Here is a 15,715-nt window from a genome sequence, read left to right as displayed (position 1 = left end):
GCATTTGCTAATTAGGGGCCTGGCGCCTGTTTTGAGTGGCCGCTTCGGACACCTGACGAATTGCCCATCCCAATACCAGGTCGGATGACTTCCAGGTGTTCTTAGGGTGTAGGACATTGTTCCCTGAAATAGACCCTCATTGCACCAGTAAAATGGGTGCAACAAGGTCCAATTTCTATCCCACCATCTCTCCAGGTCAAGTACTTGTCCTGCTTCATTACCCAGACCCAGATCTAGCACTGCTCCCTTTCCTGTTAACATACTGATAAAAAGAACAGTCCTCTTTCATTCTAAGAATGCTTTCTTATTTTGACCATAAAGGTTTCTTATCCCAGTTCATCTTGGGATAGTTGAAATCCTGCATTATTACAGCTGTTACTACAGCAAATGTCTCTTAAATTGCCTGAAGAACTCATCCTCACCTTTCCCACTACTTTTTTTAAGTCAATGAATTTATCCCAACTTTTAAGAGAACATGAATTAGTGTTTGAGAGTTTTCCTATTGTAAAGTTTTCTGGAAAAAAATATAATGATGGGTCAGATTACTGTAAGCTTCATGTTAAGAAGCCATAATATAGGTAAGGTGCCAGAGCTCCAACATTTTGTGCCACAGAGTGGGACAGTGAGGCTCAGGTTCATCCTTAAGCTTTCTTATGAAGCAAGATTCCAATCCTGGGTGCTGAAGGCAGCCTGGGCTGCTCTCCTGCATCACCTGGTGGACAGTTATAGCATAAGATTGGTTGAAGCCTGGGATAATGCTTGGTGTAGAGAAGAGCAAAGCAAATTAATAAAAATATATGCTACAATCACATTCCATGTAGAAGACTAGTAATGATAATACGGAGCAATGTGAACAGTTGTCAGAACCCTAAGTGTTACTACCTTGTATGAACTCGGGCATCTATTCTGGGGCTTTGCCCTCTCAAGATTGCCATCCTCACCTAAAGCCACAAATGCAGCTTGAACTTTTTTACTTGTGTGTTATTTGGCCATTGCATCATCAGCTGAATGACTGCAGTTTCTGCATGTTTCTTTGTCCAGTTGATTTTTTTCTTCCATTGTAACCTGTATTTTGTTAGTACTGCAAGCATTTATTGCTGGTGAATATTTATCATGTGGCTTTGTATTACATGATAAAAGGAGGGGTGTTTGCAAACTTCTACCATGGAATGGTTTTACTGAGAAATAACACACTGTTTTACGGCAGTAGAACCCAGTACATATTCAAATAACGTGATATAGGTTCCATATGTTATGTGGTTTAAACCCTCTGGTTCCGCTGTGGTATGGCAGATACAAAGAACACTCAACCTAAACAGCTCCAATAGATAACTGTTGATCCATTCAGTAAGTTATATTTTGGTGTAGTGCAGTTGTATGCCGCACCGTACAATAAAATCACCCACATAATATGACAAAATAGTTTACTGATACCTGCAGTGTTGAAGATATTGCATCAGAGACGAAGTTTGGTGCATTTTTGTGCCAATGCAGCTTTAGAACATATCTTGTTATTTATTAACTAAAATATTGGAATGAGCAAAAACACCGGTTACATAAACAATGAAAGAGCAAACAGAGGAGGAGTGGAACCATCTCGTACAACTTTGGTCTTCACTGTCCCAGTGCTTATAAAAAAGGAAAGAGTTTGAATCTCAACCATGACGGTCATTTTCAAGAATGTAACAATCCTGTTGCTTTTCTATGGGTGCTGCCTGACAAATTCCTGTAAGTTTTATAATTAATAGTTTAATTGAGAGGGATTCTGAGGATCATGTTTCTGTATCAATACAATACATTAAAAGTATCAACTGCTAATTATTTTATAAGATAATTTATTAGAATTCTGACTTAGATGTAACTTTAATTCAGTACTAGAATGGTGGTTGGAGCACTATGGTATTTTATTACTAATCAACCAATAAGACTGAACCAGAAATGCCACAATTTCAGTGAAAGATTGGCTCGTTGAGGATTTTTTTAAGCTTATTTGTGAGCCATAGAAAAGGTCATGATCTTCGAGCACAGGATAACACGGGAATGCTCGTGTAATACCAAAAGTTAAATCGCTGTTAGGAAACTGAGAGTGGAGAGGTGGGATTAATGGATATTCAAAAAGATCTTTAAGACAAAACTTGCACTTGTATAATGTCTTTCACTTCCACAGGATGTCCCAAAGTGCTTCACAGCCATTGAAATACTTTCAAAGTTCAGTCATGTTGTAATGTAGGCAAATGAGGCAGCCAATTTGAGCACAGCAAGGTCCCACATACAGCAAGCGTTTGCAACCATCTTCAGCCAGAATTGCCGAGTGGATGATCCATCTCGGCCTCCTCCCGATATCCCCACCATCACGGAAGCCAGTCTTCAGCCAATTCGATTCACTCCACGTGATATCAAGAAACGGCTGAGTGCACTGGATACAGCAAAGGCTATGGGCCCCGACAACATCCCAGCTGTAGTGCTGAAGACTTGTGCTCCAGAACTAGCTGCGCCTCTAGCCAAGCTGTTCCAGTACAGCTACAACACTGGCATCCACCCGACAATGTGGAAAATTGCCCAGGTATGTCCTGTCCACAAAAAGCAGGACAAATCCAATCCGGCCAATTACCGCCCCATCAGTCTACTCTCAATCATCAGCAAAGTGATGGAAGGTGTCGTCGACAGTGCTATCAAGCGGCACTTACTCACCAATAACCTGCTCACCGATGCTCAGTTTGGGTTCCGCCAGGACCACTCGGCTCCAGACCTCATTACAGCCTTGGTCCAAACATGGACAAAAGAGCTGAATTCCAGAGGTGAGGTGAGAGTGACTGCCCTTGACATCAAGGCAGCATTTGACCGAGTGTGGCACCAAGGAGCCCTAGTCAAATTGAAGTCAACGAGAATCGGAGAGAAAACTTTCCAGTGGCTGGAGTCATACCTGGCACAAAGGAAGATGGTAGTGGTTGTTGGAGGCCAATCATCTCAGCCCCAGGACGTTGCTGCAGGAGTTCCTCAGGGCAGTGTCCTAGGCCCAACCATCTTCAGCTGCTTCATCAATGACCTTCCCTCCATCATAAGGTCAGAAATGGGGATGTTCGCTGATGACTGCACAGTGTTCAGTTCCATTCGCAACCCCTCAAATAATGAAGCAGTCCGAGCCCACATGCAGCAAGACCTGGGCAACATCCAGGCTTGGGCTCATAAGTGGCAAGTAACATTCGCGCCAGATAAGTGCCAGGCAATGACCATCTCCAACAAGAGAGAGTCTAACCACTTCCCCTTGACATTCAACGGCATTACCATCGCCGAATCCCCCACCATCAACATCCTGGGGGTCACCATTGACCAGAAACTTAACTGGACTAGCCATATAAATACTGTGGCTATGAGAGCAGGTCAGAGGCTGGGTATTCTGTGGCGAGTGACTCACCTCCTGACTCCCCAAAGCCTTTCCACCATCTACAAGGCACAAGTCAGGAGTGTGATGGAATACTCTCCACTTGCCTGGATGAGTGCAGCTCCAACAACACTCAAGAAGCTCGACACCATCCAAGATAAAGCAGCCCGCTTGATTGGCACCCCATCCACCATCCTAAACATTCACTCCCTTCTCCACCGGCGCACTGTGGCTGCAGTGTGTACCATCCACAGGATGCACTGCAGCAACTCGCCAAGGCTTCTTCGACAGCACCTCCCAAACCCGCGACCTCTACCACCTAGAAGGACAAGAGCAGCAGGTACATGGGAACAACACCTCCTGCACATTCCCCTCCAAGTCACACACCATCCCGACTTGGAAATATATCGCCGTTCCTTCATCGTCGCTGGGTCAAAATCCTGGAACTCCCTTCCTAACAGCACAGTGGGAGAACTGTCACCACACGGATTGCAGCGGTTCAAGAAGGCGGCTCACCACCACCTTCTCAAGGGGCAATTAGGGATGGGCAATAAATGCTGGCCTCGCCAGCGACACCCACATCCCATGAACGAATTAAAAAAAATTTTTAAATGGCCAGATTTTCTGCTCTTGGTGTTGTTGGTTCAGCCGTTCATCGCCAGATCTGGCTGGACCACATCAAGCACTATCGGGCACTGGTCTCCTTTGCCAAAAACTGTTTTCTACTCCAGGATCATCCTGGAATGCAAAGGCACTTTTCAGAGAGGAAGAAAAAAAGAAGATAAGTAGATAAAAGGAATAAAAGAGTGGATATCATGCCATGTTGCAAGAGTCAGGCGAGATATCCAAAAGTTTTGTCAAAAAGATGGGTTGTTAAAGGTGCAGAGAGAAGCAGAGGGGCAGAAGTATTTAGTAAGAGAATGCTAGAGAGCAGGATTGAGGTAGTTGAATGCTTTACCACCAGTGATGAGGCAAAGGGAGGGACGACGCACAAAAGGCCAGTGTTAGGTGAATGAAGGGTACGGGAGACGACATAATGTTGGAAGAGTCTGTAGAAGTAGGGTGAGATGAGGCTGTAGGGGGATTTGAAGTCAAGAATAAGGATTTTAATTTCAATGTGTTGGGAATAGGGAGCCATTGTAAGCCAGTGAGGATGGGCGTGATGGGCAAACGGGACAGGATATGGGCAGCCGAGTCCGAGGGGAGGGGAGAGGAGGTTTGCAAGGAGGATATCGGAGAAATTGAGGCTAGTTATTACAAAAGCATGGATAAGGGTTTCAGTGTCAGTTGTGGGGGGGGCGGGGGAGGTGAGGTATGGGTAGAGGTGAGCAATGTTGCAGTTTTGATGCCAGATAGGATGTGAGGTTTGAAACTCAGTGTTGGGTCAAACAGGAGACCATGGTTTTGCAAGGTTTAAATCAGCCTTAGAAAGTGGTCGGGGAAAGAGATGGAGTTTATGGTTGGGACCAAAAGGATGAATTCAGTCTTCTCAATGTTGAAGGCAACTTTGACTCATCCATGACTTGACATTGGACAAGCAGTCTGACAGCACAGGGGTGGTTATAGGGTTGATGAAGTGGGGGAGGGGTAGAGCTGGATGTCAGAGCTGTGCAGAAGAGTGCGAGAAGTTTAATGTCTGCAAACTGCAGGTCCAAAACACAAGCTATTCGAGTAAAATGGGGATGATAAGCATGCATAAGTATTTATGGTGAGATCTACAAAGTTTACTTACTCTTATTCAGGAGTTACTAAATCCTTGTGAAGTCTGTGTTTAGTGGCTTAACATCATGCATTCTCCATTTTCCTGTAAAATAAAATGAAGACAGAATCCACATCCTCTTCAGAGAGATACTGAGGAGTAAACTTGTCTTTATTGTTATTATTTAGTGTTTTTACAGAAATCAACGGCTTTTATGTTCCTGTCCTGGCCTTTCAGTACGTACCAGGAACCTAAGAAAGGGAATCTGGAAAGAAAGTGTATTGAAAATATTTGTTCCTTCGAGGAGGCCAGAGAGGTTTTTCAAAATAACAAAAACACAGTAAGGATTTAAAGTTTATTCAAATCTGGTTTGATCTAATTTTTTTCATTTGAAATGTTATTTTATACAGGTCAAGGAGACACTCTCTGGCATAGTTGGGGTGGGTTACAAATTGGTTCAGGATAATGTATTGGATGGACCAGCAGTTTGTCTCTGTCAGTACTGAGTAGAGATATAAGCCTGACAGCTGGAGACTGATGCATCCCAGCAAGGGAAAGTTCTAATTTTTTGTCATTGGTGCACAAAAATATTACCTGTTTACTGTAGGTAGAAACAATGGCACACGAGTGGCGGGAATAATTGGTTAAATTTTGTACCGGCAAGTGCACACAGTTCATGTCATCGCCACAGGTCATGGACCAACTGGTATCTAGTGAGTCCTGCTAATTGAAATATTATCCATGCATCCCTTGCATGAACTGAGCAATGTGCAGGTAACAGGGGCTGAGATCCCATCTACATATGCAGGCATGTGCCAGACGCAGGGAAGGGGCGGAGAACAAGGGTGTTTTGCCTTGCGTCTTGATTTTCACTAGCTGTGAGCTTTCCAGTGGGGCAATGCTGGGGGTGAAGGAGGCTTGTGCGGTTCCATGGTGCAAGCCTCATTAGTGCATTCATTTTGGAGCAAGTTAGGGGTGTGTCTTTACTGACCCTTGAATTCCAATGCTTTGCTCCTGTGGTGGGAGGCCTCCTCTGGGCATCTTTAAAAGTTGGAACAAAGTGCACTCTTGCAGGAAATATTTTTAGAACTATAAAGTTTTTGATGAGATTAGTCTTGTTCTTTTTGCCGTTTTTGGTTTCTGGGCATTGCACCATTGCTTGGTTCTTTGTTTTGGATTTTTATTTGCTCCCCTGACTTTTTCGCCTGATATAGGTTGTCCTCCCTGCCCCCTGCCATTAGCAGCATCCTGCCTCATCTCAACACAATGCACACTAGAAAATGCCCAGGTTTCAAACTTTGCCACCAACAGGGAGTGCAGGTCCTGTTTTAAGAAGCTGCATCGGCACATTTCTGCATCTGCCCAGGGAATCCCAACCTCTGCCTTTCCTATGTGTAATGTGAATTGCACTGGGAGCGCACCGGTTGCATTTAAGTGAGGGGACATTGGAAAACCTGGGGAAATCCTCTGTGAGCGAAAAGGGTGTTGGAGTGGGATATCTGAACAGCAGCACATTTAAAGGGCTGCAGTTGTGCCTTCAAGGATTGCTGACCAGTGTATAACCAATCTAGTATGCCGTAATTTATAATATGATGCAGCTAAGTGCTGAGTTGCAAGATTTGACAGAAGGGGGACATGGACTGAAGGAGTGCAAGTGACCAGGGCAGAGATACTGAGGGAGCTGCAGCGAAGGAGAGCTGTCACGTTTGGATCAAGGGGCACCCTCTTCAAAAGCGAGGCATGTGTGGGACAAAGTCACTGAGCAAGTCAATGTGGTGTCACTGGTGAGGAGGTCAGTCAGTCAGCTGTGCAAGAAATTTTCCACCCTCGGAAATTTTCAAAAATAGGTGCATTCCGAATTTGGTTGCATCAGATTAAATGTTATGGCATACTAGTAACAGGTACTTTCACCTCTAAGAGCTGCACCTGGACTTTGTATGTATATTTCTCATTTATGAAATCTAGCCTTAATCACACCATCACAAGGCACCCTATACTAACGTATGGCACACCTAACATCTTCCAAAGAAGCCATGTAATGTTGTAGCTCACCTATTAGAAAACATGGGGCTATTAATGTTTCCACAACTTGCACGCTACTTACTGGGGTCTCGGGTACGTTTTAAAAGGCAGAATGGCCACGTGCATTGCTATGTTGGGGCTTTTAACCCTTGTGGCACTTTGTTTATGACTACAGGAATAAGAAGCCAATAACAGATGAGAGTGTGCCTTTGCCTGTATATTCCAGTGTTGGGTCACTGGCGGGTAGGTTCTGAGTGTTTCAGGTTCAGTCCTACCTGCTGGGCATCCCTCTGTCAGTCTTCCTCCCAAAAAAAACAAAGACGTAAGAGAATTTCCAATGGAAAACCCATTATGGCATCATGGGAACGGACATAAAGGCAGCACCACAGCAATAGTTAGGAAGGCTCTACACAACAACTCATGGCAACAGGGAAAAAGACACAAGAGAAAAGCTTTAGCAATGGCCTGATAATGTTGCACTCTCACTACTGGTCTCTTTAAAACTGATATCATTTTGGAGGTCCACCAGGCCAAGCCTGAACATTCAGCTCACATGAGCAGATAAAGGAAATGACGTGAAATGGGAAGAAATGATGAAACTTGCATGAATCGCATCATGGTGCCATCATGCACTCTTTCATAAGCATCCGCCCACAAATTACTGAGGGCTTTCTACACTCTGTGTAATCCCAATTGAAGACACTAAAAGGGCAGCGATCTGGAGCAGCAGATCTCCACTCAGTTTTCCAATTTGCAGTGCCCAATTTACACCCAAAGAACAGGCCCAGTCATAAAATCTACCCTTATGGGTCTAATTAATATGCTAACCTATTTATTTTATATCAGGCTGGTAAACAGGAATGGGCAATAAAAAGACTGCACAGTGTTTAAGGGGTGATTATGTAATCCAGTGCTCTTAAGTGGGGAGCGAAGTTCACAGCGAGTGTATCTCACTAAATCATGGATGTGTGGCCCACTTAATTTTTACAGACAGAAAATCATGGGCTGCGATATCACTACAAGTGCCGCTCCCTGCTTGGAACACCAGATTGAAGGATCACTCTCTTTGGAATTTGCTCCCTGAACCCCTACACCTTTCCATCACCTCCTCCTTTAAGACCTTTCTTAAAACCCACCTCACTGACCAAGCTTTTGGTCATCCCTTCTAAAACCTATCTCCTTCTTTGACTTGACATCCATTTTGCTTACACTTCTGTGAAATTCCTTGAGATGTTTTTCTACCTTAAAGGAGCTATATAAATGTAATTTGTTATCATTGTTGATAAAGTCTTTGTAGGTATGTTTTTATTTGTGATTTACATTTCTTAAAGTTCTTGAAGTAAAATCTATCTCTTTCCTTTGTAGGAAGTCTTCTGGGAAGATTATATTCATGGAAGTATGTATGATTGATTCTTTTTTTGGTTCAGTAACTTAACAGAACTGGAGAAACATTGAATGTAAACAGGGTAAAGAAATTGTGTGATCCCCTAAATGTTTTTAATTTAGAAATAATTCCAGCATAATTTAGTTTAAAAAGTGTTGGTTAAATGAATCTTGCTTCCAAACAATACTTAACGATTGAGGAACGATTGAGACAGCAAAATCTTTGTGGCCAAAAAATTTCCAGTTTCCATTCACTGTAAACATGTTAACAAGCAAGCCTGTTAGCACAGATAATTTTATGAAGGTGCTTTTAATTTAAACAATGAGGTGATTGCTTGGTTCTAATATTTCAAATTTGATATATCAGATCCAAACAGTCTGCCAGTATTGACAAATTGTGAATCCTCTTGTGCCAGATTCATATCCCAGTTATAGGATAAGAAGGGTTTACCTTTCATAATAATAATTCCTAATTAGAATATTTACTTCATATGCTTTGGAGGCTTTTTAAGTAACTTAGTGGGGAGTGTAGAGCACTAAACTTATTCTCTGAACTTCCAACCAATGGAAGTACCTCAACCAATCAGAAGTTACTTTCTTGTCCCAGCTGATGATCAGGGTAAACACAGTCTTTTTATTCCTGAACACAGCTGAAGCCCTTGTTTGGATAGACAGGAATGAAGTGCATCAGCCACAATCAATTCTGGTCTAAATGGCATATGTGCACAATACATTTGTAGTGTAGCTCCATGGAACAGCAGTCTTGAAGATTGCAGGGACCTTCTTACTAAATTCATCATGGAACTAAAGCATCATAATCAATTCTATTTCCTAGACGTCATAGTTGCAAGAAAGGAAAATGGCTTCCTAGAAATTGGTGTTTAAAGAAAACCCATATATCTGAAATATTTTTTGTGATATGCATGCGAGATGTGTGCAATTATATAATGTGAACACATGCTCAGACTTAAAATAGAAAGTTGGAACAGTGGTGAGAACATATTTCAAGCATTATGAGCAAGATGCAATGGGTAGTACAGGGGTGTAAGGCAGTTGATATGGGGTAATTCATGTTGTCATCCCACTGCCAGTTTATACTTGTTTCTGAATCGTCACCACCATGAGAACCGTGTAAGATTAGTGTTTGTGCTTTTATGGTTTCAGCTTTGCGTAATATAGTTTATGAAGGTGGTCATCTGAGTCAGATGGTCTTCAAAGCACTCTGCAATAGCAGGAAACATAGGCTACAGCTTCTAATGGGCTAACAGTGATGAGTTGCATACTATAGATGGCATATGTCCCTGAACTACCAGGGTTGCAGTTTTGGTATGGGTCCATGCAGTTTTACTCTCAGTATCTGCATATACTGCTTTATTTCTACATCTATTCCTTTTACATCACAACTAGGTAACTGTCATTACAACAAAATGTAATTAAAACTTTATCACACCACTACTGTAAATCCATTCTAATGACAATTCTATAGTAACTATGCCCTTGGTCTGAGTAACAGTAATATTCTGATTCTATTTTCAGGGCATGCCTGTCTAGTTCCTCTTATGGCAACTGGAAAGAAAATTCTTAAAGAGCAAAAGAAAATCAATGAACTTAAAGAGCAGCTCACAGAAAAGAAACAGGAAATCAACACCTTGCAAAACAACCTATTTGCAAAGTTAGAAGATTGTGTTGACAGTGAATAATACTAAAGGCTTTTTATTGTCACTGTTGCAATCTTTTAAGATTGAATCAAACTATTAAATTTATGTTAATTTGTTCTGAAGAGTTTTATAGATCAATAAAACCTCAACCCACCTTGATCAATAAACGATACACATGGAATGTGTTTGGGCCTATTTCACTCGTGTCTTTGGAAGCTGTAGCTTTAGGTATCTGTGCAGTCTGAAGCTAAGACTTTATTGATGATGGAATTTTAAAAGATTCTGTATTGATGGAATTTTTAAAAATACCAACCAGAACATAATTCTTTATGCACTCTTTTCCTTGAGGATTCTAGGGTGCATCTCAGCTAGTCTGAGTGCCACATAAACAATTATTTATTTGTGCTTTTTCATAACATGTAATACTGACCTCTAGATTTCTGAATCAATTTGAGTGGAGATGGGATTTGTGCAACGACTTTATTTATGAAGTGAATATTTAACACATGTTCAGATCCTTCTTCCAGTATGATTTTCACCTACTCCCAAAGGCTCCACAATTATCTGTAAGATCAATGTTATCCAGTACAAATTAATTTAGAAAACACTTATTCTAGTCAATTGCCTTGCTCATTCCTTCATTAAGGTGTCAGCCTTGGCTCAGTGGTAGTACTGTCGCCTCTGAGTCAGAGGCTGTGGGTTCAACAACCACTCCAGAGACTTGAGCACATAATCTAATCTGACACTTCAGTGCAGTACTGAGGGAGTGCTGCACTGTCGGATGTGCCGTCTTTCAGATGAGACATTTAAGGGGAAGCTAGATAAACACATAAGGGAGAAAGGAATAGAAGGATGTGCTGATAGGGTTAGATGAAGTAGGGAGGGAGGAGGCTCGTGTGGAGCATAAACACCGGCATGGACCTATTGGGCCGAATGGCCTGTTTCTGTATTGTACATTCTATGTAAAACTGAGGCCTCGTTTGCCTTGGACATAAAAGATCCCATGACACTATTCAAAGAAGATCAGGGGAGTTCTCCCTAGTGCCCTGGCCAATATTTATCCCTCAACCAAGATCATTACAGCAGATTATCTGGTTATTATCTCATTGCTGTTTGTGGGACCTTTTGCTGTGCACAAATTGGCGGCCACGTTTCCTACATTACAACAGCAGATACACTTTAAAAGTAATTCATTGGTTGTAAAAGCGCTTTAGGACGTTCTGAGGTTGTGAAAGGCACTATATAAATGCAAGTCTTTCTTTTCATTACTCCAAGTGGCATTCATACATCTTCTTTAGCTTCCCACTTTGTAGTGATGCTAAAGATGATGTGCAAATAGGGTTGGTGGCAGATCAAATCAGTCTCCAAGCCTGACTCTGGAAGCCCCAGCTCCTGAACTGCAGATCTCAAACTGCAGTGTTACCTTGGTCTTCTGCAGTTTGGGTCCCAAAGGGAAAAGGTAAGCAGAGCTAGTGAGGAACACGTTTATAAAATGTCTAAAATCATTCTCCTCCTGGGAAAATAACGTTAAAATATTTTTAATGATTAACAAAACTTTTTGTATGCGTACAGCATGATGTCATCTTGCATATGTCATTATGTCAGGATTTCACTGTGCACCCGAACTCAGATCGGATTTTGGAGGTGCCAGTATGAAGCAGCCTTCCAAACCCAAAATAAGCTCAGGGCAATTCACTCCAAATGTGACTGCTGGCCTGTGAATATACTGGCAGATAGTACTGGAGGCAGCCAGATTATTTTAAGGACAAATGTTGCAATCTTGATCGTAAAACGTTTGGTACCAGAACCATTTACAGTTTAAGTTAACAAAAAGTTCATGGTTCTCGTGGTTTAACACACATTTACAGAGACTTAACAAAAGCTACAAAAGATACTGTGTCTGTGAATAGGTAAAGTCCAGCTCTGAGTAACCAAGTACAAACAACAGACAGCATATTTACAAGTTTAAACAATATCAAAGTCATGCAACCTACATTTTGTTTTAAGAAAAAAAAGATTTCTTCATTAACATGTTAAAATTACAGTTTTAAAAATGAATGATTTAGAAAATTATAGCATTGCACTGAATGGTGCCAAAACGCAGATATTGATCAAGTAAATATTTAGTAATATGTGCTGTTGACATTAATTCAATCTCCTCAGATCAATCCTAATATATTGCGTAAAATAGTACCCAAAAGTATAACACAACACTAAAGAATCTAAAATGATAGGAAAAGGGAAAATAAACCACCTTTCTAATTATGCCATTTATATAAAGATTACTTTCATCTCCTTTCTGCATCATTGCCATGTCTGGATCCTTCTACTCTTTACTTATCCAATTGGTTTCTGATAACTTAGCCAGTTGAATATGGATCCATGTGTTGCCCATACTTTGGAAATAGAAACTGATCACAGAACAGCTCTTGCGCATGAGCAGGGAAAACAGAAATCTGCACAACAAATTAAGACCTGTTTCTGATTGCTATGTAGCAATATCATAAAGACATTCAGAATGAAGATGTTTCTGCTCTTACTGTACAGAGTGATTACAGCAATTCTTTGTCCCCAAGTGCTGAGGGACAGAGAGGATTGACAACCCAGACAAGCTCCCCTCCAAGTCACACACCATCCCGACTTGGACATATATCACCGTTCCTTCATCATCGCGGGTCAGAATCCTGGAGCTCCCTACCTAACAGCACAGTGGGAGCACCTTCACACAACGGACTGCAGGGGTTCAAGAAGAAGGTCCACTACCACCTTCTCAGGGCAACTAGGGATGGGCAATAAATGCTGACCTTGCCAGCGACACCCATATCCCAAGAATGAATTTTAAAAACTCTCCATTGGAGAATAAATCAGGCGGGCTGTAAAATGGGCGGCCAACCCGAACCCAGCCATTTCCAGTCGATGGGTTAAGTTAAAAATTACCACCTGCATCTCAACTTTTCACACCATGATTACAACTGGCATGGGGCCTTTTAAAAATTCACTTTTAATGATATTAGAGTCGTGTCTTACAGGGACTTCACAAACACTATATTTAAAAATGTAACCAACATTTAGATGCCAGTGAGTGCACAAAGATATGTCATTTATCTATACAATGCTGCAATTGAAGGCAATGGCAGAGGTTACCATCCTCAAGATAAAACTCTTGTTGAAAAGATTTCATATGACTGGAGCACCCCATTCATGATCCAGGACAAGTATTTAATATTTTTATCAAACCAGGTTTGATATTCTCCACTCCCAATTTGGGGTTAAGTCTGGATTAGACCAGACAGGAACATTTGCCAAACGATCCAGGAGGATATGTTACCTGTGGCAGATAACAGCCAAAATCTGGATCCTCACCCAAACATTAGAGTGAAACCCAGCTGCGTGTGTATAATGACCTGGTTGCAGGATTGGGCCACACAACATTTTAAAAGACTGCATCTATTATAGTATTCCTAATTAGAGTACAACAATTCAGTAATAGTTCAAAAGGGGCGGTTGAGTGGTTAACGTGTTTCAGGAATCATTGATGAGCCTGAAAGAACCATGACTTTAATTGTCTTGATATGTTATATAAAGGGTACACAAAGTTAAGAATCAAAATCTTGAAGGATTTCACTAAAATCTAGTGTGACTAATATGTCAATTCTTTTACACTATCCAAAATGGCTACGGGTACTCGCCGAGCACATAGGTGGTGGAAAACCAGGATCTTTCACCTAGTGCCTGTTTTGCACTGATTTCTACCAGCTTTGGGTTTTACAATGGGGTTGTCCAGAATTTGGAGTGCCTATTCTTCAAAGCGAATCAAAAATCGATAGTTGCAAGGTCCCCTCCAATCTACATTTGTTCTCACCTGTTATGTCCCACCTTTTTCACTTAGCAGATACAAATGTACATCTGTTGGAACTTGGAAGACTGTGACAATGTCACCCCAATGCCCAGGCTATGTGTCAGCTTGAGTGAGTCCATGAACATGCTGCATGCAAATAGCTTGTGTCGGCAGTGTGCTTGTTGGTCCTAACTTGCAAGATTTATAGGTAACATTAGAAGCATGTTTCTGTACCAGCAACAAAGTGAACCATGCAGCAAAATGGGCATGCGTCAACCAGCTGAAAGGTTGCCAGATTGCTTTGCATGCTGCCTCAGTGAAGGAGCACCAAGGTGTGAATGAACTCTTACTGGCATTCATCTTGAGACCAAATATTAATTGTAGATAAAGTGTGGGTAACCTTCCCTTGCCAATCTTCAAGAGTCTACATTGGCACCCACAACCAAAGGACTTGGGAGACAACATTGACTCACTTTGCTATTTCCACAAGGTATTTTCGAGCTATGCTACTGAATGCTACCCTTCCTAACAGCATCTCCTGGAAAAAGAAAAAGAAAAAAAGAAAGAAAGAAATTGCATTTATGTAGTGCCTTTCATGATTTATGGGCCATAAGAACATAAGAAATAGGAACAGGCGTAGGCCATACAGCCCCTCGAGCCTGCTCCGCCATTCAATAAGATCATGGCTGATCTTCTACCTCAACTCTACTTTCCTGCCCTATCTCCATATCCCTTGATTCTCTTAGTGTCCAAAAAATCTGTCGATCTCAGTCTTGAATTTATTCAATGACTGAGCATCCACAGCCCTTTGGGGTAGAGAATTCTAAAGATTCACAACCCTAAGTGCTTTACAACCAATGAAGTACTTTTGAAGTGTAGTCACTGTTGTAATGTAGGAAACGCAGCAGCCAAATTGCACACAGCAAGCTCCCACAAACAGCAGTGAAATAATGACCAGATAATCTCCATAGCAGCATCTTCAAAAGGAACAGTAACGTGCCTCTCCCTCCTTGCTGCCATACATAAGTGTCAACAGGAAAACAAGAGTTTTTGAAAACATGCAAGTCACTTTTAATTGCAAACAGCAGCTCTTTAAGAACTACTGACTGACCAGATAACCCTCCCTCTAACCCGAGGACACTTCCTGCACATCTCCCAGTCTGCACAAGGAGACTATGGAAATTAATAAAATGAGTCAGCCTTGCAAAATGACACGAGTTGAGCTGTGCAAGCTACATGTGTGCTGTGTCTACAACGTGCAGCAGTCCCACCAGTATAGCGACAGGACTGTGTAATTGGTTACCACAATGTTGACTAGCTTTTCACTTTGCAGCCTCTTATTAAATACACATTGGTAAAATCAAATAAACTCCAAGTCAAATGCTTTAAAAACAAATTAAGAATCAATTGTTTTGCACAAACAGAACAGACTTCAGGATCAGTGTGCTATATTGTACCCTAGCCTTTATAATTCACAGCTCATGCAAAGATTAAGAACCATCAGCACAGCACTGCTCCTAACTCGTACGCTCAATTCACACAAGAAAAACAGGAAGTGGGTTGCTGACATCCCAATGTCCACAATATTGAAGAGGCTTTTACCAGAATTCGGGTTTTGTCAATTTTATGCCAAAGTGACCTTATAAGATACCTTGTTATTCATTAACTAGATATTTGCAGTAAGTAAAAACTGCGAGCTATATTGCAAATAATGAAAGAACAGTCATAATTGC

At 41.6% G+C, this 15,715-nt stretch overlaps 1 protein-coding gene across 1 annotated transcript; it reads left to right on the top strand.

Annotated features, from left to right (window-relative positions):
• The first annotated feature begins 1,567 nt into the window (after positions 1–1,567).
• LOC137344715 (coagulation factor IX-like) lies at positions 1,568–10,436 on the top strand. The gene is made up of 4 exons (XM_068007845.1): positions 1,568–1,728; positions 5,270–5,421; positions 8,469–8,499; positions 10,023–10,436. Exons 1-4 carry the CDS (start codon positions 1,662–1,664, stop codon positions 10,184–10,186), a joined length of 414 nt encoding a protein of 137 aa, XP_067863946.1. The 5' UTR covers positions 1,568–1,661; the 3' UTR covers positions 10,187–10,436.
• Positions 10,437–15,715: the final 5,279 nt, after the last annotated feature.

The sequence above is a fragment of the Heptranchias perlo genome, chromosome 27 (assembly GCF_035084215.1).
Source record: "Heptranchias perlo isolate sHepPer1 chromosome 27, sHepPer1.hap1, whole genome shotgun sequence".
Lineage (NCBI taxonomy): Eukaryota > Metazoa > Chordata > Chondrichthyes > Hexanchiformes > Hexanchidae > Heptranchias > Heptranchias perlo.
The sequence above is the reverse complement of the archived record's forward strand: the minus strand, read 5'-3'. Positions and strand labels throughout refer to the sequence as shown.

Excerpts from the sequence above, each read along its gene's own strand:
- LOC137344715 (XM_068007845.1), top strand. The coding sequence starts at position 1,662 with ATGACGGTCATTTTCAAGAATGTAACAATCCTGTTGCTTTTCTATGGG. Across the intron at positions 5,422-8,468 it reads TTCAAAATAACAAAAACACA|GAAGTCTTCTGGGAAGATTA; the intron begins GTAAGGATTTAA and ends TTTCCTTTGTAG. Across the intron at positions 8,500-10,022 it reads GGAAGATTATATTCATGGAA|GGCATGCCTGTCTAGTTCCT; the intron begins GTATGTATGATT and ends TTCTATTTTCAG.